The sequence below is a fragment of the Halichondria panicea genome, chromosome 7 (genome assembly GCF_963675165.1).
Source record: "Halichondria panicea chromosome 7, odHalPani1.1, whole genome shotgun sequence".
In the NCBI taxonomy this organism is placed as follows: domain Eukaryota; kingdom Metazoa; phylum Porifera; class Demospongiae; order Suberitida; family Halichondriidae; genus Halichondria; species Halichondria panicea.
In genome coordinates, this window is record NC_087383.1 from 4,037,782 (window position 1) to 4,063,418 (window position 25,637).

General features: G+C 38.5%; 1 protein-coding gene, 1 long non-coding RNA gene and 1 pseudogene across 4 annotated transcripts; 2 read left to right on the forward strand and 1 right to left on the reverse strand.

Annotated features, from left to right (window-relative positions):
• LOC135338967 (protein EFR3 homolog B-like) overlaps positions 1-25,637 on the forward strand; it is a 90,304-nt pseudogene that overhangs the window by 21,090 nt on the left and 43,577 nt on the right.
• LOC135338787 (uncharacterized) lies at positions 12,817-18,451 on the forward strand. Of its 3 annotated transcripts, XR_010395755.1 has the most exons (9): positions 12,817-12,953; positions 13,295-13,418; positions 14,251-14,322; positions 14,745-14,892; positions 16,543-16,628; positions 16,846-16,888; positions 17,192-17,327; positions 17,881-17,949; positions 18,144-18,451. It is a non-coding gene; the product is annotated as an uncharacterized LOC135338787 (long non-coding RNA). The 3 variants fall into 3 exon arrangements; XR_010395754.1 differs by lacking the exons at positions 12,817-12,953; positions 13,295-13,418 and having other exon boundaries at positions 14,031-14,322; XR_010395756.1 differs by lacking the exons at positions 12,817-12,953; positions 13,295-13,418; positions 16,846-16,888 and having other exon boundaries at positions 14,031-14,322.
• On the reverse strand, positions 18,539-21,803 carry LOC135338775 (NACHT, LRR and PYD domains-containing protein 3-like). The gene is made up of 3 exons (XM_064534861.1): positions 21,718-21,803; positions 21,269-21,607; positions 18,539-21,105 (listed from the first exon to the last, which is right to left on the reverse strand). The coding sequence occupies exons 1-3, from the start codon at positions 21,740-21,742 to the stop codon at positions 18,596-18,598; spliced, it is 2,874 nt and encodes a 957-aa protein (XP_064390931.1). The 5' UTR covers positions 21,743-21,803; the 3' UTR covers positions 18,539-18,595.

Genomic DNA, 25,637 nt, shown 5'->3' on the forward strand with positions numbered 1-25,637 from the left:
ACACCTGGGGCTGGTAACATGCAGGGAACGTTTCAATGTTTTTCGTACATTGTTTCTAGAAAAATAATTATTTTTTACTGGTTCTATAATTAGAACGATTACGGTATATAGCATGGCTGGAAATATCTTGTTCTTTGTGGCAACAGTGGGCATTGAGAGCATATAATTTATACATTTGATTTCAGACATAAGATGGTCTTCGTATCGTAATAGTAATCGAGCGAAGTCCATGTACTTATGGATACCTTCAAGTATTGGCTTTGCTTCAGATTCTTGGTTGCATTCGTATCGTCTGCTGCCGGTCGATCCCTGTGATTGACTGTACATTAATCCCATTCCATTTTTGTGCATACCATCTGAATAATAGCATCTAGTACATATGTTAGCTAGCAGAGGTATAAAGTATACATCCTATAAAGAACAAATAACGGTGTAAAGAACATTAATTAGTTTTAATGGTATATAATTATCAAATATAATACTTCCTCTTCTGTACAAAATAAATCTTCTGGACAATCAGAAGGGTCTACCGTAATCGTTCTAATTATAGAACCACCCTAATACAAGCACCAACTGTGGATTTTTTCATTTTTTCAATTTTTTTCTGTTCTACCATTTCGCAATGTTTTTGTGGTGCTTAAGCTAAATAATAATTAGAACGTACATAGCAGTGCATGCATGCTTCCATAGCCTCAAGAAGTTTTTTAAAGCAGTAAACATGCAGAAGGAATGCATGTCATTGCTTAATACTGTGCTTATCAGCCTTATATAATTATACTATACTAGGTATAAGTCGGACCACAGCTATGTAAATCTTGAGACTGAGAGGCCAGTTTTTCGAGCTTGAGTTTGAGCTTTGTTAAGCCAGGCCTATTGAACTGTTCCAAATTCGCTCTTTTGGTAAGAACCACCCTAATTGAAACACCATTCCAGATCCATAATTCTTTTACATCAAGCACCATTTCCTTTTTTGTGCTATAACTATAGAGATTACGGTATAATTATAGGTAAACAAATTGGTCTGCGAAGTCGGGATTGAAACAAGAGTATTTAGGGTTTGTCAGTTCGTTTGTCAAGTGTCTTCTCTTTGAGAACATAAATGGAAAAAGTGTTACCTAGCTGACGTTCAGGGTTTTTATTGTCTTTCAAAACAGTTTCTCATCACGAGTATTACAATCACGAGCACGTGCTGTACAGTCCATGCAGTGTATAACTATTGATGTACATTCTCTGCAATTGATGCCTATATTATACACTTATACTTATGTTTTTGATTCTAGATTATCATGAAACGAGAATATTTTCTCAAAGGAAAAACATTAATTGAATATTAAGCTGTGTTGTTTATGCATAATAGTCCCAAAGTTGACTCCTGCATGTTAAAACAACTATTACGAATTATCAGGTTTGTTTGTTTATCGATTTAATGTTTCAAATTGTTGCTACTTTAAAATTTTGTTTTGTTGGGAAAGTGCTACTGCATGCCCTTGATGTGATACCATTTAGGTATATTATTACTATCATGCACAGCTTATTTCAGTCTAGTAATTGTTGTGGTAATCTTACTAAAGTAACGTACCGGTACGTACTTTTTCATTTCCACAATTTCTTTGAGTTAAATCTACTCTGAATGCACATATACTAACTTAGTGTACATGTATACTATATACATGTATATGGAACACGTATACGATACCATCTGTCTTGTCAGAGGCAATCTTTTTTGCGACAAAATTAAGGATACTGAAACATTCGTGGATATACAATAGGAGTGAATAGCACATACATTAACACTTTTGAAAGTTTATGTTTATGAACTGTTAATGATCTTGATATCTTCCTTAGAGCCACCATGGATTTAGATAGTGCTATGTCACATTTGGTTGCAGCTATGACAAACATTTCAATCTTCTTTGCCATTTTAAAATTAGATATAAATATAGGTGTGGTTTGAAGTTTCCTGTTTGTCCGTAATAAGAGGCAGTTGGTCAGTTGGGAGCATGAAGCTGTCCATGCAGAATTAAGAAGGTCCGCTCGCGTGGGAGGTTGATTTTGTGTACCAATCCGTGTCTTAGCTATACGTGTCCTTAATAGAGAGGTTGCATGTCCTCTATAGTGGGAAGGTCCATGCACAATGAGAGGTTCCACTGTGCAGTAACTGCTGTATATATACGTTGTTTTACATCAAATCCGTCCTGTTGTAAGTCATGTTTGTTTTAGAAAAACGTGCAGTAAACATCATTCAGCGTGGGCATGCAGCTGTTGTTGTGCCATATAGCTATTGCTGAAAGTTAACAATCTCTGACTGCCTTCAATTTTCAGATTTTTACTCCTTTAATATTTTAAATACTCGTTCTTGTACATACGCTAGTTAAAATAGCTATAGATTTTCTTTTTTTGTAATAGTATTTTCCCACAGAACTTGTTACCCGCTACAATTGCTCGCAGTTGTTCATAAATTATAGTGTTTTTAACCTATAGTATTTTGCTTTTTTTGTTTTGTAGATTTGCTTAACTTAATTTGAATTGTTTTGTTTGTACAATAGGGAGCACCTTTGTAAGGCAATATTGCCTATGTGTGTGATCCTTTCCCCTGTGGATAAACTTATTCATCAATCTCGTTATTTCAAAACAATTAAGTTGAACTCCTGTGTAAATGATCTGGCAACTATATTGTTTGAACGTTAACTTAATTGATGGAAGTAAAGTCTTTATGCTGGAAAGGTACTGAAACTGTATGTTTTTAGGACTGTCAAGAGTAAATAAGAGTGTTAAACTGCTGCATGTATAGTGAACGTTGGAACCGCATTTGCCTTAATATGCGGCATCACTGTCGTCACTATTCAATTAATGAGTTCTCTTGAGTTGAGTAAACTGTGGTCTGTGGTTTGTAGCACTGCCTGTATCAGGAACTGTGCAATCAGCATGTGCGGTTTCTGGGAATTGTTGCTAAATTAGTACTGGTTACTATCAAGTGCATGCATATAATGACGCATGCAGGAGCAGGCAAATGCTGTTACTATATAGCAGTTCAATTACACTCTTACTCTTATCAACTCTTGGTATACCGTATATATAGCGGGACATTTTCGCTATTTGCACAGGGCCAAAACAGTTCATTTACAGTAGTATACAACGTTGTACACTATCAACTTTCTTTGTAAACTATGAAGGAAACTATTGTAGATGAACTAAAATTCAACAACATTGTAAACTATGATGTACACTCGCAAGTACAAACATAGTTTACAAGCTGTAAACTACCACTTCTGGCCCTGTGTTGGCTCCAGAGCCCTCAGTAGAAATTTTCGTGGGTTCTAATCATTCGCTTTTTAATGCCAGGAACCCACAGCCACCAATAGCTTTGCTTGTGAAATACCGGTGCATGGGAGTTTATCCTATTTTCGCATTACTGCTCTGCCCTCGAAATTGTGTACCTCATGAACATTTCCCGCTATAATTATACTATACAAACCTCATCTCATAATAACATATACGACAATGTCATGTGGTTATAATGGTTAGACCGTTCACGCTATAGTCTCTCCTTGTCCATTTTCCCTATAGTATATGTTATACGTATGAAAATCCCTTGTTGCATTTGACCTCTGAGATCAAAGGAAACAGTGTGACAGTATATGCCATATGGCACACTTCAAATGTTTAACTGTGCCAGTATCCAAGATATTGGCATATCGGTTAGATACTGCATTACCTAAAACCCGACCCTCCTACAGTATACCAGTCAAGTGCATAATATTATTGACGTACTTTTGTGTTCTGCAATCGATCCCTATATACATAATTATGTTTTTGATTCTATTGAAAAGGGAGTGTTTTCCAAAAGAAAACATCTATTGATTTGTGTTGTTTATAGTTCCAAAGTTGACTTCTGTTAAAATGAAAGCACCGCGGATGCTAATGTCTTGGTGGAGGTGTCAAAAGCGAAGAGAAGAGAACTTCAAGTTGCTTTGATATGGCGTGTGCGAATAGGGAACGCCATTGCCTCATTGCCTTAGTTTGTTGAGCTATATCAGTTTTGTCTTACTGTTCTATCTATGGTTTCATCCAGTACATGAGTAGAAATATTAGTGTCTTGCTCATGTAATTGCTTGGATATTATAATTATGATCGTTATAAAATACAGCGATCGTTACGCTGAAAAGCTTGAACTGTGAGACAATTGAACTATGAGACAAACAGACAAACAAACAGACGGATATCCGGTCGCTAAGCTCTCTGCAGTACGAGCCTCAGGCCTCACCCCAATTAACAAGCTTGTTTGTTTATCAAATTGTTTGCTCCGTTTTGCCTTTGGGAAGGTGCTACTGCATGCATACCCTTGATATACCGTTTAGGTATATGTTACTATCATGTACAACTTGTTTCTAGTAATTGTTGGGTCATCTTATACTATAATTATACTTCTTTATTTCCACAGTAATTGCTTATGCATGGAAGTCTAGTCTGAATGCACATACTAACTTAGTGTACCTGTACATACTGTATGGTACATATACTGCATGGAACACTGACAGTTAGGCCTGAGTCTGTCGTAGGGGTTGGTATAGATTATGCTCGAGATACCTATTTGACAACAGCCTATTACCAAATTGCCTACTATTCTTTTCAAATCACATTACAACATTTATTCCTCCAAAGCACAACATATAGACCCCATGCCGTTGCACAAACTATAATTAATGGCCACACGACTAATCTATTATTACACTATAATAGCCAAGGAGATAATCACCATCAGGCCTTATTCGTACTTACCTGTGCTTCCAAAACCTGCATGCCTATTATTCTTATAACTGTTATAAAGGTGCCTATCATGCCACCATAATTCTTACCAAAAAATCTGCCTTATTATAAAAAAAAAGTATGCTAAAAAGTATGCTAGCATTAATTACCAACTCTGTCGCCTTCTACAAAGGAGACTATCCATAGTGATACATAGCCATTTTATTCCTGTTACAATTGTAGCTGTATAACCTCTAAATAATTTTGATAGTTCCCACTGTGTTATACTATATAAGTGTGTTAAAATTACATGTAAGGTCATTCCCTTGGAGAAAATCAAGCCCACGTTTGATTCCTTTCAGGGTGCATTTTGCTGGCCATGGACTGGCATGAAGGGCTTTATTTTGTTTATCGACTTGGTGCTTCTCTTTTCATGTTTGCAAGTGCCTTGAAAACATGATTATTACACTGCATGGTATACAGTAGTGCTCAACTGAAATTTTGCAACTAACTGATACTGATATTCATTTTGATGGTGTGTTGTCGTCATTATACCGACAATAGAAAACATTTAATTGCTGACTCCGATGTAGTCCTATAATTATATAATAGTCCCAGTAACTATGCATGCACCACTATATATTCGCCTTGCCATAATTATGCAAGTCTGGATTTCAGCATGCCTCTGCTTCATATAGTGTTTAGATTAAAATTAATTTATTGATGTGTACAATATGTATTTCAATCCCGGGTTGATACTGTTAAGTGTATATGCATTTGTCACTGCATATACATTCCCTATTTTCCGAATTTCATCATGAATAGGGATTATGCCTCAAAGGAAAACATGCTATAAATTATGTGCATATACATAAAATGTTACTCTAAATCTAGTCCCAAAGTAATAATAATGTAGTATATAATTATACAATTGTAGTCCCAAAGTTGACTCTGGTCCTGCATGCATAGTTGTTTAGTGAGGAATTCGAGTTGTACCACCCAATTATTCAAGGCCAATATTGTTTCTTTGCTGGGCTGTATTTCGCTAATCGACTCGGTGTTTTCTTAATTATCTTTTTGTTCCCAAGTGCTTTGAAAACATATTACACTGCTACTAGTGCTCAGTTGATATTCATTTTGATGTACATGCAGTGTGTTGTCCTTACCGACAAAAGTGGCACAACGTTTTGGATGCCCTATTGTTCTAAATCCTAGCCATGATCAATGCAATATCGTTCTTCAATTATGAACGTAATCAACCGGATGTAACGTATTAAGCAGGTCCTCCATGGAGTTTAATTTAGTATAATTATTTGGTCGTATAATTATATACAGTGCATACGTAAAGATTAAGACTGCCATGGCCTCATGCTCAAAAAGAAACGATACAGAAGACGAAGATGACAATTTAAATGGGAGTTTAGATATACTGAAAGTGAAATAGGAAAGTGTCAACAATTAATATTCACAGTAGATACATAATAAAACTCTGAATAGGCTGGTGTGATAAACCATCAGAGTAGACAATGAGAATTTAAGTAGGCAATTTCATAATAATTTACCTTGAAAGGGTAGCTTGTTATTTGAACACACGTGTTACGTACAGTTTTTGTCAATAATTTTTAACACGTTTGTTGATCTCACATTAGTGGCATGGAAGTTTATAAAATAATTTTTGTCAAATTGGCATTGTATTTTGACCTCTTGAGATCGAATATCTGCCATATGGCACAGATATTGGTACAGTAAGACTGAAGTTACCTAAAGCCCACCCACTGAAGTTGCTTGTAGTCAGCGGTATAAGTATTTCAGACGTCTGGTGCATGCACAGCCGACCACAAGCAGTTACAAACTATATAGGTGTCCTAAACGGAGTGATGTGTACACGGAAAGGAATGCAACAAGTTACACAGCTTCATTTATGTATGTGCATGTTGTCCCACTAAAATGAAACATTAGTCAATATATACAATGCGCGTGGCACCTAACTCTGTCCCTGTCCCTAACCCTAACCCAACCCTAACCTAGCCCATTATCACCCTTTGTCTGCGTTTGTGTCGTTTTAGTGGAGTTTCGTTTTAGTGGGACTATACATGCACACATTGGATGTATTATATTGGGCTCAGTATAGTGCGGTTTACCCTCGGGCCTATATATACGTCACTATAATTATACTGAGCCAATATTATTATATCCCATGTGCATGGCACTTGTGTCTGCGTCACAATTATTACTTGATGTGTGTGACACTATAGTAAAACTAATGATCGATATACTAAACTTAATGTTTCACTGATTTCAACTTTCAACCTACTCGATTGCAAAGGGGGCTGAAATCGTGGGGACAAACAGGTATAGTGTCGTTTTTAGTTATTCGCCTTTGTTTGGCAGCCATTGACTTGTGGGTGGATTTGAAGAAGTCTAGGAGCCTCCTTCTCTAGCTCTATCTCTATAGCTCTCAGGTGAGGCCAGGCAATTAGGCACAGCAATTTAGAATGATCATCTGTAATTTATTTTGTAAAAATCGTGAGTTCAGGGACAATAGATTTGGTTGTTTAGCATTTGTATGGTTCTACGAGAGCTTAATGAAGGCGCTTCTTGATTTCAAGAGAGCCTCGAGCTCCCTACTACTACTACTACAACCAAAAGAAGAATTTGAAACGCAGAAGTATATGTCTGACACGGAGGAACAGTCGGAGCCAAACGCTGCATAAAGTCACTCATGCATGGGACGACAGTTGAGGAAGCGTGGTAAATAAACTCGAGTAATCCCTAGCTAAAATTCCGTGTCTTGTGGTTTCGAAGAATGCGGATAAAAGTTTGCAATTAATTATAAGGTGAGGATCACTAGTGGTGTATAAACCCAGGGTGCGAGGGTAAACTCAGTTTTACACATGTGGTGTTTTAATTTGACATTGGACGTACCTTTTCAAGCTCTGATATTACCCAGGATGCAAACCGAATCAACCTAAAGCACCCTATTAGCTTGTATCGCTTTTATAAGAAACTGGAGTGCATTGATCTTGGCGAATTTTGGGTAGAATCCTGCAATCTGATTGGTCTATCAGGTAATGACCCATGAGATCCTTGTAAATTATTACACAATTCAGCAACAAGTATAGGTTGTTACGTCATGCCGTTGTGCTGTACTGCTCTTGCCCTCGGGCTCGAGTTGTAATCTAATAGTGCATGTAAACGGGGCTATTATTATAGCTGTACATGCATCCCTCGTGCATGAATAACCTATATACATAATTATTATACCTTAATTAGTAAGCATCAAATTGGGGCTATAATTATATAATAATTATTGTGGTGTGTAATGTTTGTTATGACTGTAATGCATGTGGACACTGATCTCAATATTATTATTGTTTTGCATCATGTACGTAGGCGTTGTTTCTATTCAGTTTGTTTTGTTTATACAATTAAGGTAGTCCCAAACTTTTCATTCTCTATAAAACCAACATAGTTGTGACAGATTTCTTTAGAAAAGTATTGAATGGCTAGACTAGTTCTTTTTGCTGTCATTTTGAGCCTTCACGCTGGCCTCACCATCAGTAAACATCGAGTGGATGTTTCTTGCAATGGAGGCAATGAATTCTTTGGTACATTGAGTACTGTAAGTAGTAAAACAGTTATACATCTGGACCACTGTATATATGATCTTATATCACTGCTAACAATTTCGAACAAAAACGACCTTCGTATTATTGGAAGTGGTAATGGCACGGTGATTAACTGTACAAGTAACAATGCTGGTCTATTGTTCAATAAGGTTAATAACCTTCTGTTAGAAAGCTTGACTATACAAAATTGTGGAGCCGTTTTTGGTGACGATAGTTTGCAAATTGCTAGCGTTAAAATAGAGAAAGGTAATAATTTAACTATCACGAATGTGACAATAGAAAATGGTACAGGAACTGGTTTATCTCTTGTCAACATTAAAGGTGTTGTGACAGTTGAGAATTGCATTTTCCGTCACAACCTCTATTACGTGGATCGAACGTATCGTGTTGTGAATGCTACACACAATGACTTTACCCAAAGGGGAGGAGGTATGCGAATACAAATTGGCTTGATCCAAGCTGGCTTGGAGCATAGTATATATTTTATTCAAAAGTGCAAGTTTTTGTTCAATTTTGCATCCAGTGGAGGAGGTCTATTTGTAGTAGTTCAGCCTTTTGCAACGCAAAATAATATTACTGTTAAAAATAGTGACTTCATTAATAACATATGCCAAAATGGTGGTGGTGGGATACAGATTGGTTATACGGCTGCCCGTCAAAGCTCAGTAAACAAAGTTATTAACAATTCAATTACTTTCCAAAACTGTGTGTTTAGAGGCAATGAGGCTGGGTTTGGGGGTGGAACAGCAATTTTCTCTTCTGAAACCTTCTTCAACAACATTTTTCAACTGAACAATTGCTCGTGGTCAAAAAATAATGCAGCTAAGCATGGAATGGCTGTTGACATTGCTATTACTCCTTGGGAGACGTATGTTAAAAAAAGTATTTTTCCTAGACCTACTTTCAAAAACTGTAATTTTACAGAGCATACACATTCAAATTTTTTCCGCAGCCCAGGAAGAAGCACGTTTGCTGTAAAAAGATTTAAAGTAAATTTCAAAGAAAGAATCTTGTTTGAAGGAAACAGTGGTACTGCACTAGAGGCAACCTCGGCTGTACTCGAATTTGTTGGCTCTAAAGCTATGTTCATTGGTAATCGAGGAATTGATGGTGGGTCAGTGAAATTAAAAGGATATTCTGTGATTATTGCTTATACTCGCTCTCAATTTGTTTTTTGGCAGAATAAGGCTGTGAAAAGTGGTGGTGCTATTTATGTAGACCCTTTTGGCATGCAAACCTCTTGCTTCATTCAGACCAAAAGCAAAATCAAGAAGGAGATTTCCTTTATATTTAAAAATAATACAGCAGGTTTAGAAAACTCCAGACATGGTGGTGACTCCATATATGCTTCATCTCTTCTGCCTTGTCTTGAAAGGTGTTCTCAATTAAAAAATTTTCAATATAATGTTTCCGTGTCAAAAGCGTTGGAATGCATAGGAGATTTTGAATTTGATGAGATAAGTCCCAGACGACAGCTTACCTCTGGAGCTCATCATTTTTCAAGAATTGATATAACAAACGAACAAGATAAACTTTGCAATTTGTTTATAGTGAATAGTACAATTTACTCAAACCAAAACTATAGCTTGAAAGATGTTCATTACCATATTGATATGAAAGAAAAGTTTGTTGTTGTACCCGGCAAAGCTACAAATATACCTCTTAAACTTGTGGATGAACTTTGTGGAGAAGTTTTCTTTCATGTATCAGTAGAAGTATTGATGTCAGACCAAGGAAGCATATTCATTGATTCAACACACTCGATACTTACTAACAATTATATCACATTATATGGAAATCCACATGACTTTGGAACTTTACAGTTTTCTGCTGTTGGAGTTTCTTTTGTTACTTTGGTGGTCAAATTAGATGATTGTCTCCCTGGTTATGTACATGAGAATCTCACTAAGAGTTGTGTTTGCTCTTCAGCTAATCTATTGCACTATGATGGAATTGAGAAGTGCAGTGAAAGCAACTTTACAGCGTATGTACAGCATGGGTATTGGTTGGGATACTTAACTATTAATGAGACGCGACAGGACCGTTTAGCTTCTGCGATATGTCCCAAAGGCTTTTGTATTACCTCAGGTGAACACCCACTAACAAATGTATCTTTGGACGATTTGAGCCCATACATCTGCAACGAAAAAAGAAAAGGCGTTATTTGTGGCAGTTGCAAAAAACATAACTCTGCATATTATCGCTCTTCTTCATTCTCATGCAAACCCAATAAATGGTGCTACCTGGGATGGTTGTTCTACATTCTGTCTGAGTTAATTCCGGTGACTGTTTTGTTCTTCATTGTCATTTACTTCAACTTTTCATTCACATCTGGTGCCTTGAATGGTGTTATTTTCTTCATGCAAGTAATAGATACATTTAAAATCGATGGTGAAAACTTTATACGATTCCCTGAAGAAGTAAAACAACTGGCACGGATTCACAAGCTTGTTTATCGTGTATTTCTACTCAAATTTGTTGCTCTTGAAGAAGCTTCGTTTTGCCTTTGGGAAGGTGCTACTGCCCTTGACATGCTAGCGTTTAGGTATGTCACTATCATGTACAGCTTGTTTCTAGTAATTGTTGCCGTCATCTTTCTAAAGAAATGTACATTCCGACTTCGCTGTTATCAGGTATCGAAACATTTAAAAAACGAACAGCTAAACTTGAAGCATTCCATACTTAATGGACTGTCAGCATTTCTGGTGATGAGTTACTCTGAATGCACACGAGTGTCTCTGATGATACTAACTACTGGAACACTGACCGTTGGGCCTACAATTAATCAAAAGTTTGAGCCTGTCGTCTTCTATAATGGAGAGTATTCCTTCATGGGTAAAGAACATTTGAAGTATGCGTTGCCAGCCCTTTTCTTCCTGTTTACGATTGTAGCTGTACCTCCAATGCTTTTGATTGTCTACCCACTGTGTTACAAACTGTTCGCTTTGCTGAGGATTAATGAATCAAAGTGTGTCCAAATTACATGTAAGGTCATTCCCTTAGAGAAAATCAAGCCGATGTTCGATTCCATTCAGGGTGCATTCAAAGACCAATACCGTTTCTTTGCTGGGCTGTATTTCGTTTATCGGCTCGGTGCTTCTCTAACCTTTTCGTTCCCAAGTGCTTTGAAAACATATTACACTGCTACTAGTGCTCAGCTGATATTCATGTTGATGGTACATGCAGTGTGTTGTCCTTACCGACAAAAGTGGCACAACATTTTGGATGCCCTCTTGTTCTCAATCCTAGCCATGATCAATGCAATATCGTTTTTCAATTATGAACGTAATCAATCGGATGTAACGTATTTAGCAGGAGTTCAATGTGTACTAATTTTGCTTCCATTGGTATATTTGGTCATATACACTACATACAAGATCTATTTGAAGATTAAGACTGCTATGGCCTCATGCTCAAAAAGAAACGACACAGAAGACGAAGATGACAACTTAAATGGGATTTTAGATATGGTGGATTCAAGAATTATTGAACAAGCAGATGTTGGGGAAACAAATGATTACATGTTATACTGAAAGCGAAGTAGGAAAGTGTCAACAATTAATATTCCCAGTAGATTCATAATAATTATTCCCAATGAATAATGCATATAAATCATGACTACAATCACTGTATACTTGTGCTTCACATGCAGTAAGATTCGTAAAAATTATGTCATCATAATGCACATATCTCTTCATACATTTATCTTGAATTGATGTTAGCTAGATCTAGATCTATATAAATCTGCTAGTCTGTTTTAATCATATTCTGTGGCAGTATTGTATTCATAGCACCTCTAGCTAAGCGGAGAATAGAAATGAACAATAGATCAGAACTTGGAGAGAAAGTTGCAATAAATTGACAACATAACTACAATTCCAGTTATAATTAAATGCAGCGATATATAAATAAATGTTCCAATTGTGGTACTGGGCAGCAAAAAGTAAAAATGTGAATGGAATATTCAGTATTCGAATCACGAAGAACAATAATTATTATTAGGGGATCAAGAGAAGGACTCCATTGACATAGTCTATTTTGCATGGTATCTTGTTACTGTACGTGTAGCTATAGAGGGTGTGCATGCGTGTGCATGCATGTGGCCGTTTGCATGGATCAGCTGGAAGCAAGAAAAAATAATTATGCCTAAATATGCATGCATGTGAGGAAGACTTGAAATTTCATTTGGAAATAGCATGCAGTATACATGTATATAGGCATCCTAGCCTCTGAGTTGTCTTTTTCCTAGGTCGCCAACTAGGCATTTTGCAAGAACAACACACTTATTAGTTAAAGTTACTTCACTTAATGATGAATGCATTGCTGCATGGATATTCTTGACAAATTTTTATAGTGTGTCCATTTTTTATTGAGACTATAGCTACCGGATCATCAGGGTCTATATGTATGCCAATAACTGTGCCCCCCCCCTTCCTTTTTACAGACATGCAGGCCTCACTACTGTCACCAGGTGTTTGCTTCATGGGTGAGGGGTACGGACAGTTTGCCGTGGCTCAGCGAGTGGAGGAAGTGGCTATTGAATTCAGAACATCTCAACTCCTACAAGTCAACACTCAGGTATAATGTAATGTGGTTCACATTAAGGAACTATTATAATTATAGAGAGTTCATATTTCTCTTATTGCTGTGTTAATTCTGTTGCTGTGACTACTTTGAGTTGTCATGCATAACCCCCAATCGATGGCACACCGTCGTCATAGCAAAATGAGTATAGTTATATAACTTATGTGCCTGGCTATCACAGTACATTTGCATCGTTTCTGCAGCGCTGCTGCTGTACACTTTGCAAGTACATATACCATCATCCAAAGCTATACACTTGCATTTCCAAGTACACAAGTATACCACCTAGTGCAGTGCACACATGCATATCCCACTGATTATAGTGCACTCTCCAGCTCAACACTGACTGTGAACGATGAGGCCATAAACCCCCTAGTCTCAGGAGGACCCCCACAGGCCTCCTGATGGGCGGGTCACCTGGTCAGACCAGTGCCGTGGTGGGAGAGAGTTTGAGAATGTGTGAGGAACTTGCAATATTTATAACGGATGATGAGGAATACTATATAGCTTACTCTAGAACAACCACCCACCATTTGAACTTACCCTAATGAAAATTTTGCACGAGAAGCCATGCAATAAGTGACCCCCAAAATTCTTGTGGTTCGATAACTTTATGAGTTTCGGGATAATTTGAGGGGAGCGTGTATTTTGTGTGTTGATCTCACTTGGAATGACCCAATGGCATATATAATTATAATTATGATGATCGTTATTAATCTTGCTGCCTTCTCTGTATTCAGTATGCACTGCATGGAAATGTGTAGTCCTTATATTAATCCCACGCTGAAAGTGCTGCTTTGTATAATTATACTCTCTCCTTCACAAAATGGTGTTGGTACATGTACGTATGTCATGTGATTATAGTTGCTTAATTAAGTTTCTTGGCAATTTTGAGAGGCCGCTAATAGCAAGAGTTCATAAGTTCATAATAAAAGAGAGGGAGTATCTAACGTAGCATAACATGTATTTGGAAAGTAACGTAACTTCTTGCTTTGCTATTTGCCTCGAGGCAGAAAAAATGTAATTGGCCAATTAGTTGATAACGGGTTTCAGACAGGGTGTAACGTTACACTCTGAATACATTTGATGGAAGGTAACGATATGCTCGATATACTCTCTCTCTTTTATTATGGACTCTTGACAGATTGTTGTCAGCTAGAGCTAGAGGAGGAATGTTTGTGCTCAAACTTCAAATTTTACTTTAATGACCCCTTTACCTGTCAATATCAATTGCAATGTTGTTTGGGAGCAGATCTTTACCAAATACATATTATGTTTTCATACCTCCTAGATTGAATGAGAAGAAGTCCAGTCCTCTAGACAGTATCAGAGGGCCTCCCTCGTTCCTATACCATCCACAGAGGTGAGAGATACACATGTGCAGTACAAGTTTAGAATATTCAGTGGCCTTTAATCAAAATAGATCTACTATTTGCTAGGCATTACTTTTTTGCTAGTGAGCTGCATTTCAGAGCATTTAGCAATTGATCATGTATATACTGTATGATCTATGCTCTGAATAGCCGATCTGATGGTGTACTGTGTGATTGCAGCTGTGTGTACACGTACGCTACTATCTCTTTATAATAGTTATTGCAACAACCCTGATAGCAGATGCCTATTTAATACTAACTACAGTCCAACTTTAGATTACCTTTATCTCAAAGTGGGAGAATACTGTTAAATTTCATTGCCAGATGTTCTGTAGTTGACTGTACATGCACGTCACTATTGTATGTCGAGTATTCTCCACCTGGCAGCAACTTATTGATGTTCCCCTATCAGGTTGAGGAGAAGAGTGGAACCATTCGATGTCTAGAGGATGACCTGCTGAGGGAGTTGGAGCAGAAGCTGCTCGAGAGGTCTCAAATCATGGACCTGGGTGTCGTGGCTGAGCTGGAGTGAGAATTGGAACTGGCCAACAGCAAGGCAGGTGTGAGTTTAGTATATTTGTATATGTATTATGTATACATTCGGTGAACACTGTATAATTTATGCATGTACCTGCAGTACATGTAACTACTGTACAGCTGTTTGCATTATAGACCTTGCTAAATCATTTACTGCATTACCACAAAACCACCATACAATGTTGCTATGCAAACAAATAGTATAAATACATGTACATGCATGTAGTACCGTATAGCGGGTAATTTTCGTGGGGCAAAATATTCGTGGTTTTCGTGGTTGGTGGTCTAACCACGAATATTTTACCCACGAATGAAGCGACCTTGCCTACAATCCAAGCAGCAACCACGAAAATATTATTACCCACGAAATGTCTCAATATTGCTGAACCACGAATATTTTGTCCCCCGAAAATTACCCGCTATACGGTATAGTAATGATGGCTTCTAGAACTAGACTATACAAAAATAGCAGAGGAGGTTGGCCACGCATCATCAATCATGTGAAATTCCTAAGGTCTCTGCTCACGTTACCATAGATACCGAATAACTGTAATATAAAAAAGTTATGGATACTCTTGCTTTGCTGACTTGTAACACCAGACTAGCTGTGTCTGTTGTCTGGCTGGACCAAGATTAGCTAGACTATAGGGTAGAGTATAGTTCAGCGGTGCTGTATGTAGCTTGCATTGTACTGGCTGGCAAGAATCTAGTAAACACTGTATGCACTGATAACTCGCCAGAATAGAGGGGATCGCTGGGGATCGGGTTGGTTAATGAATATTTTATATTCAAAGTAGCCAGAGAGATACATAAATGTCAGTCTCCAATGATCGTGCAACACCATCTAGAAGTTTACATAGAAAATCCTTGTCAATTTCTGTGCCAGCTCAGCAAAAAAAGTGGTGCACGTGATCGTCTCCAACCTCCTCTGCAAAAATTGGGTCAAACAGAACAATTTTCAACAGAATAGGCATGAGCTTGCCCCCCCCCCCAAAGAACCTACATTGTAAATGTATGTATATTATAGTCAGTCAAATCGTTACAAGCATTGATATAGGTGTGGCTTAGTGGTTAGAGCGAACCAGGGAGGATTTGATGTGGAGAAGGGCCAGCAACACCTTGTGCTGAGACTACTTGCATGCTGAACGAAAAATTGTTACGCTAAGGAACCTGCAGATGGCTGACTCGCTCACTGTGGTATATCGGTTTGACCAACAATTCCGAACATATTTCACATTTCTCGTATAAGCAGCAGGCTTAAACTATCTTTTGTGATATGTCAGTGCTTGATGACCTTTGCAGTACTTTGTACTAACAGTTTCTTCAGCCTTCACACTGCTTTCCATACATTCAATGGACAGATTAGTAGCTACATGTATATCATATCTGCTGGTATATGCAAGCTAGTCCCCGCCCATTCTCCATTTCAGATCCTCACCATAATTTGTATGTGAGTTTCCATACCACCAAGAGTAGATCGTGAGAGCAGTTACTATAATATTGATACCACCTTATAGCGGATAATTTTCGAGGGTCTCACAGATTAGCCATTTTTGTAGCTTGCAACATTGTATGGTATTTTGCAGCTGTACCACTACCATGCACATGACGGTTGCATTACCTGTGTGTGTGTGTAGTGTACATGACCATCATGCAATCTATTACCCATGCAGTCTGCTGTGCAGCTAGGAGAGACGTGTGATGGAGGAAGAGCTCAAGAAGGCACTGTGTAGACATATTCGAGTGCTACGAACAACAGGTGATAAAAGTGGTACAGTATACCTTTACAGATTATGGCATACAATGCATCTATGTACATTACTGGACTAGACTGTTAACCATAATTATTTTGCTGAAAAACGCTTGCGATTATGCTGAATCAGCAGACATTTTTATTCAATTAGTAACTTTCCATGGCCGGTTATTGAACAGTTCTCTAAGTAATGTTTATCATATTTTCCTGCTCTTTTGCATAGTTTGAGGCTGAGTAATGAACTCGTACGCCTTCAAAAAGTGCAGGTAAGAAATGTGATTATCGGAACTGAAGTTGTGGTCAAATAGTTGAAAGTATGTACTCACTGCACGAAGGAATGGGTGTTTCTAGTATACATTATATATACCACATTACTGCTGGTGAAAACCTTTGTACGAGCAGAAAACATGACCCTTTGCGATCTAACTATTGCGTTCTGGCAAGGATCGTGTGTATTTTCATTTAGTCTAAAAAGTTGCGACCATCGAAAAGTTTGCGTATGTTTGATGCTCGTAGTAATACAGTAGAACTTATATACACTCAATGTACCCCCCCCCCCCCATGCACAGAGAGTTCTTCCTGCGAGCATCGACAGTGGACCCCCCGGACAGAAAGCTGGGTATCGACGAGTATTCTGACGTGACCCAGACTATGCTCACCAAACTACATCAGTCAGTGTCCATGGAGATATGCTCCACCCACTCTGTGAGTCTCCACCTACGTACTGGAGAGCAGTTAATAGCATGCTTGTGTTGTGCGCTTAGAGCTTTAATATAGATTGTCAATGTAAATAGAATTTGTGCTTTCAATTCCTAGTCCATTTGGGTACATTGGGGTGTCAGGGTATTGATGCTAAGAGCTTCGTATGTCTCTTGTCATCGAATACTACTGGAATCCCTACTAGAATCAAACATCTATGATTATCCATCAACATGTCCCAATAATTGCTCTGGCACGTACTTTTGTCCACGTTTTGACTGAAGCTCAGACTCTACTACTATAATCTAGACTTAAACAATTAAAGTGTGAGGCTATTTTGCCCCAATCTTACCTGTTAACGTTACGCCCTATAATAATGTCCATCAACATGTCCCAATAATTGCTCTGGCACGTACTTTTGTCCACGTTTTGACTGAAGCTCAGACTCTACTACTATAATCTAGACTTAAACAATTAAAGTGTGAGGCTATTTTGCCCCAATCTTACCTGTTAACGTTACGCCCTATAATAATGTGAACATTATTTTTTACTCGTTCAGGTTCAGGTTCAGAAATGTTGTGTTTGAGATCACATCAGGCAGATAGAGAAGGTGGAGCTGGTCCTCCAGGTGAGGGTGTGTGTGTGCGTACAGGTATAATTAAGTATGTAAAGTGTTTAAAGTTCACGAGCTGTACTGTCTTGTGTCAGGTATAGTGTTGGTATGCTTGTACGGTGTATGTAAGTACATGTGTTTACAAATACATGCATTCTTTGTCTTATAGCAGTTGAAGTGTTTCACTGCCCTCTCTTCTCCCCACACAGGACCTCCTTCAGCTGCAATACGAGGGCCTAGCAATCATGAAGATGTTTGAGACGGTCAAATTGAACGTTAATCTGCTCATTTTGCTTATGAACAAAAATCGCTAAGCGTTATATTGTATTTCCTGTATTCATGACAATTTTATGTACGTACAGTGCATGTACTCTCTGTGACACTGTTTAAAAGCGAAACCATCATTATTGCTGTGCTATTGACCATTAATTTCTAACTTGATTTGTTTAGGTAGTGGTTAAGTAATGTGCCTATTTCTGTCTTCTGTGCACTAACCGTTCTCAAAGCATTTAAATTGTCATTGAATAATGTAGTACGTACAAAAGTAAATCATGCATGGTTGAGATTAAAAATAGTTAGACTATAATTATACATGATTTAGCATTTAAATTATCATTGAATAATTATGGCAGAATAAAATCAAGTAAAATCATGGTTGATATCAGATTGCCACGTAAATCTCAGGCAGTCCATTTCTCTTTCTCTCTTTGTTAGCGTCCCTGAATACTATCTCGATACAGGATCTTAGGTGATAAGGTATCCACAATCGTGTCAGTTCAGGGCAGTGGGTGGTTAGATGTCTGGCAAGTGTCTTCATTCCATCTTCTGTTATTGAGTCGTTACCTTCAATGTACAGTGTTGTAATCTTGTTAATCAGTCCAGTTGATAGCTCCTCGATACTCTGATCAGTCAGATTACAGCGACTCAAGTTCAATGTTCTCAGAGTCTTATTGACTGCAAGTCCAGCAGCAATGTGACGACAGCTAGTCACTGTGTTATAAGACAAATAAAGAAATTCGAGGGCATTCAGAAGTTGATAGAGGGCAGCTCCATTGTCCTCTGATATTGTTAGTGAACAATTGGTCAGGTGCAGTCTCTTTAATGATGTGTTAGTTGACAAGGCCTCACAGATATACCTCAGTTCAGTGTTACCAATAATATTGTGTGACAAATAAAGGTCTTTAAGAGTAGTGTTTGTGCTCAGTAGTCGAGGGAGTGCTCCGTGATTGTTGAGAGATAGTGAGCAGTTGGAGAGATTGAGATACTTTAATGATTTGTTAGTTGACAAGGCCTCACAGAGTGCGCTAAGCCCACTATTGCCAATGGCATTATAAGACAAAGATATTGAACTAGTGTTCTTGATCACCTCAGCGATGTGGTGTATCCCATCTTCATGAATATCATTATAATGAAGATTAAGACTAATCTCGAAGGGACACTTGGAAAGTCCTCGGGCCAGAAATTTACAGCCTTGGTCACCAATACAGCAATTTTCGAGGCTAAGTGTGAATCCATTACTGGTGTTGGAACAAGCTGATACGAAATATCCAACAGAGAGGCAGTCAATGGGATTCATTGTAGTGAAATTAAGATCTAGATCATGATTAAGAAGTGTGGCCATAAACACACAAAGTGACGAGTCTTCAGCTTCGTACAAACAATTGATGAGGGACAACAAGAGAGGTTTTGGCTTAACATAAATATCATTATCATTTATCTTATTCTCACTTTTGACAACCTTTCTGACCAGATCAAAAACAGATGTTGGAAATGGACACAAGAATCGAGGTAGCTTGCTGAGGATTGGTCTACTAGTTCTCAGTTTGGTGACACCAGCATAAAACTGGAAGACTGCGCTGAATCGAGGATTACCAAACAGCTTCTGAAATACAGAAATTTGGTTCCTGGGAGACATGAGAGAGATGTGGATTGCTGCTAGTAACTCTTGAATAGACAGGTGGAGAAAGCAGTAGTAAACCAGATGACCATCGCTAATGATACTGGGAACAGTTTGTAATAATCCAACTTTTGAAATCTCCTTCGTAATGCGAAGAGCGGCCAAATCATTGTCAGTAAATGTCACTTTGTCTTTTTCAATCCCATAATATGCAAGTTGACACATTTGTACGGACGGTGTTTTGATTTCTGAGGGCAGTGAGTGTGGAAATGTGATGTCTCCCACTGAAGTGGTTTTCCCCAACCTATCCTGGAGGTATCTCTTGAGAGTGCTCTGGACAACAGATGTGAATATCCCGTGGTTGGATGTTGGGAGTGAGTGGTTATCAGAAAGGAAGCAATTAACGACAATGGACGCATTGAGGGGGAGGTAGCAGCTACCTTCTACCACTGGGTTCTCTCGAATTCTTTCCAGTAGAGTCTGCACAGCTTGTGAGTCACCTTTCAAACACTCAGTGAAATACTGTTCTAGTTCATGAGGAGTGAACCCCAACACCTCCACCCTGGACGAGACTAGTGGGTGGAGCTCAGCCGAGGATGACGGTCGAGATGTTACAATCAAGGCGGATTCGTGTAGCGGACTTTCTCGTGACATATCTGGTCGGATTAGTTTGTTGATGATGGAGTCTCTAGGGAGGTCAGAAGGAAGCTCGTCCCATCCGTCTAGCACCCACAGTACACCTTTGCCATACAGTGATTTTATTACTGCCTCTGTCTCATTAGCCACGGCCGTATCAATGCAGGGAAGTATGTCAGCAATTTTCTTTGCTTCTCTAACGAGGGGATCTCTCAGTCTCACGAGGATTGCAATATCGAATTCTTGGAACAGTTTTCCTTTTGCCCACTCCTGACAGATGTGTAGAGCAAGGGTGCTTTTGCCAGAGCCTGGAGCTCCTTCAATCAACACAAAGTTTCGTCTATTTCTAATCTCTGAGAAAATATTTATCAAGTTAACCGGAGACTTTTGAAGTAAAATATCGTCGATTTTTCCTGTGATTGATAGTCTAAAAAATTCATCATTGATTTTTCCTCTCTGAATTTCCTCCTTCTGAATCATGGCCAGCTTGAAGACTTTGTTTGTTGGGACGGGAGGCCATTGTGTGACTGATGTGGATACTTGTGTTCTGTAGCGACTTTGTAGGTAGTCCCTGTACGAGGACAGCTTGTGATTCAGCAGGACCCTCTCTCGGGAGGGGGGACACGAGGTGATGGAGTCTGGGGAAACAAAACAATAGGTGAGTACCATTCCTGGTAATATAGTATTATCTCAATAATTGTACGCGAAGCAATAAAATAAGTTGACTGTCCCTTATTTGGTTGCAATCACTCCCACAACGTATGGTACCACAATGACCACACTCTCACATGACAGACTCACATTTGTCAGACAAGTACTTGCACACTCGAACAGCAACGTCTCCATTGAGCAGAGAGAGTATGATGAGTAGCAGAGCTTGGAAGGTGGCTTGTAGTTGGTTCTTGTTCTGCCAGTATTCTAGGGCAAGCTTCATTCCGGCTTGAGTGCGGTTTAGACGTGTTTTAGCCTTCACTTCGCTTACGTCAGTTTTCTGTCCAGGTGATAGCTCCAGCTTTTCAAGATAATCATCAGTGTTATCGAAACATGCTGCTAACTCGGGTAGATCTGGTTCCTTTATTGCTGTATTGAGCTGCTCATCAGTCAGTTTCATTTCTGTCTTCAGATCGTCAATTGTGAGCTCTGAAAATAGATAAGCAAGCACACAAGGTTAGCAATCACCAATGAGGGTTTTAAGATGCTTTAGCAATCATTGGGTTTAACCTTTATAGTAAACATGACACTCTTTATACCTTGGTTCTGCTCTTTAGTGGCCATTCCAGCAAATAAATCTGTGCCTTGCAGCTCTCTGAGTCTGAAAATCTAAATTAAATTGGGTGGACTTGCAAAGAAAAGTGGGTGTATCTCAGATGCCAAATAGAGATAAGCTTACGCCCACTTTTCTTTGCATTTACCAAACCCACCAAAGACTGTGTTGAAAATGTCAGCAGAACCTGAGAAGTATCAACACTTTAATGCAAAGACCTACTTGCAGAGAAGATTTGTTGCTCCCAATGGCATCATTGATGAGGAGAGAGGAGTGCAGCCATTTTACCTCCAGTGCTACCACCACTTTTACCAAACGTTCCATAGCTCTTGGGATCCCACTAAAGCAAGGCTTCTCGAGCTAGGTGGTGGACCCGTAATCTACCCTCTCATAAGTGCTGCACCATATTTTGCCGACATCACTTTCGCTGACTTTTCCAAACGGAATCTCGAACAGGTGGAGCTCTGGGTAAATAAAGATGCTGAAGCTCATGATTGGACTCCATACTTTAATCACATTGTGGGATCATTAGAGGGCAAGGTTGGTGAATCACAAAGTCGAGTGACGTCGCTACGAAGTAAAATCAAGACGATTGTAACATGTGATATTCTCAAAGAAGACCCCAACGGAATTCTCGATATTGGTGATCGTTTTGAATGGTTTGATGTCATCTCTTTCAACTTCTGTTGTGAAGTCGTATGCAAAACGATTGAGAGCTATCAAGAAACGCTTCTACGACTATGCAAGCTGGTCCGACCCCAAGGATACCTAACTAGCCTGATTTCGCTGGAAGAGAGCTGGTATATTAATGGAGAGGAGAAGATGTTTAATTTGGGTCTTACGTTTGAAAATGTGACGAGCTCTTTCAAACAAGCTGGATTTTCGGTCGAGTTTAGTGATGTATTCCCAATTCCGAATGAAGCTCAAAATATTCTCAATGATTGTAAAGCAATTGCTTTTGTGGTGGGGAGAAAGACTAATAGCAAATGAATGTTTAATCTTCCATCGTAGCTAGTACTTTTGTCTATACATGTACTTCATTTTTTTGGGCTATACAAAAATGATAATTTATATAGAGATACTGTATCTACTTCTAAATTAGGCCATGCAAAGTCAATTTGTAGTTTCTCAGGCTATTGTTCCTAAAATAGCAAGCCGATTGATGCATTTGTTTATAATAATGATATTCATAGAATTTTAATTGAAACACACCCCTAACTTCCTCAATAAGCGGAAGTGCATAATTTTTACTAATTAATTTTAGTCATAATTATATTCATGACCAAAAACCATACAAATTTATCCTCTTAATTTGAGGTCACGTGATATTTATAATTTCCAAGCGCGTGTAGGACCAGAAAGCCAGAAATCGGAAAAAGCGGAAGTGAAGAGTAAATGAGTGGGCGTAGCAGGGCAATGCATTCCAAGGTTAACCTTTGATTTTGCACAGAGATATCCTCTTGCCTGATCACTCTACTAGTCTATGTAAGTAAGTAGAAAGCTGGCCAGCCTAGTTTTAAGTAGACTCTCCATTGTCTGCAGTATAGACTTGATATAATAGCTAGCTACTAGCACATGTCTGCAGTAGACTCTAGCTATAGCTACATGCACAATGACTGAATTAATTTTGTCTGTACACTGAGCTAGATTTTGTGTGAATTTAACATTATCATTTTTAATTCAGCCAGTCACCTAACTCCTACTTATACTCCCCAATTTATTGTCCATAGAGCCAAATAACTTCTGCATAGGTTATTTGGCTCTATACTGAAACACGCCGAGCCACTTTTCTGACTTTCTGAGAGCCATGATTATAGAACGGGAACTGGAATAATTATGTTCAATCCTGGTCTATACACAAGCAATTAAGTATATCAGCCAATAAGTTATGTTGATATACTCAAGTTACTTTAATCGACTGGAACTTGCTGAGCAACTTTTCTGACTTTCCGAGAGCAGTGGTTCGTTAACGGGAACCCAGAAAAATAATATATTCAGTGCTGGTCTAGACATGCATGCAGATATCAGCCAGTATGTTGATATATACTCAAGTTTACAATTCTGAGGTTACTTCAATCGACTGGAACTTGCTGAGCAACTTTTCTGACTTTCCGAGAACAGTGGTTCGTTAACGGGAACCCTGAAAAATAATATATTCAGTGCTGGTCTAGACATGCATGCAGATATCAGCTAGTATGTTGATATATACTCTTCTGAGGTTATTTGAATCGACTGGAACTTGCTGAGCAACTTTTCTGACTTTCCGAGAGCAGTGGTTCGTTACGGGAACCCTGAAAAATAATATATTCAATGCTGGTCTAGACATGCATGCATGCAGATATCAGCCAGTATGTTGATATATACTCAAGTTTACAATTCTGAGGTTACTTTAATTAATCGACTGGAACTTGCTGAGCAACTTTTCTGACTTTCCGAGAGCAGTGGTTCGTTAACGGGAATCCAGAAAAATAACATATTCAGTGCTGGTCTATAGACATGCATGCAGATATCAGCCAGTATGTTGATATATACTCAAGTTTACAATTCTGAGGTTACTTTAATTGACTGGAACTTGCTAAGCAACTTTTCTGACTTTCCGAGAGCAGTGGTTTGTTAACGGGAATCCAGAAAAATAACATATTCAGTGCTGGTCTATAGACATGCATGCAGATATCAGCCAGTATGTTGATATATACTCAAGTTTACAATTCTGAGGTTACTTTAATCGACTGGAACTTGCTAAGCAACTTTTCTGACTTTCCGAGAGCTGTGCTTCGTAAACGGAAACCCAGAAAATATATTTAGTGCTGGTCTTAGACAAGCAGGTAGCAGCCAATACGTTGATACACTCTTCTGAGGTTACTTTAATCGACTGGGAACTTGCTGAGAAACTTTTCTGATTTTCCGAGAGCAGTGATTCGTAAACGGAAACCCAGAAAATATATTCAGTGCTGGTCCTATATAGACAAGCAGGTATCAGCCAGTAATTATGTTGATATACCTAAGTTTACAATTCTGAGGCTATACTTTAATCGACTGCATGGAACTTCGATCCTGGAGCAACTTTTCAGACTTTCCATGAGTAGTGATTCAACCGTAATTCATAAAAAGCATTTCTCGGACAAGCAATGCAGGCAGTCAGTCCATCCATACCTTCAGTTATTGTTACTTTACTCAACTATAGAACGACTCTTGACGTTCCATGGGCAGTAATTCAAATGTTGATTACAATATTTCACTAGATGCAAGATTATTATTCACGGCTCAGTGCAAAGATAGCCTTTTGAGTAAGTTCGTGACAGAAGATTCAATCATGAGAAACTATATTGAGTTCTGGCTATAGAGATTGAATCAAAGTGTATAGGACTATACGTAGACTCTATACTATATAATTTCATTTTGCTGGGCTGATAGACTGGTGTGTACCTGGTTTGTTGCATGACCATGCATGCATCTATATATAGTGTGTTGTCAGCAGCTAATTACTATAGGTTTTGCTTGAATAGATGTATTACTGTGTATTGTCTTGATAATTTGATATAATATAGTGTGTGTCATGGGTGTAGACTAAATTCTATACCAGGATCCATGCAAAACAGTATACACAAACAATCCTCAGTCCTGGCAGTGTATATATACGTAGTCTACACCAGTCCTATATACAATAAGTATATGGACGAGCAGTGACAATGAAGTAGGCAGTGATGATGCTGCGATTGAAAGACAGTTATGAGAGAGAGTGAGAAAAACTCTCACTGGATAAATACAGGCGTATATAGTTACAACATAAACTACATTGCAAGTAGATGATAATCGCTATAGTTAAGCTTGTAGATTGTACACCATCGTCTCTAGATATAATTATATGTCCTATATAGCTGTAATGCAAGGCCGGCCTATATAATT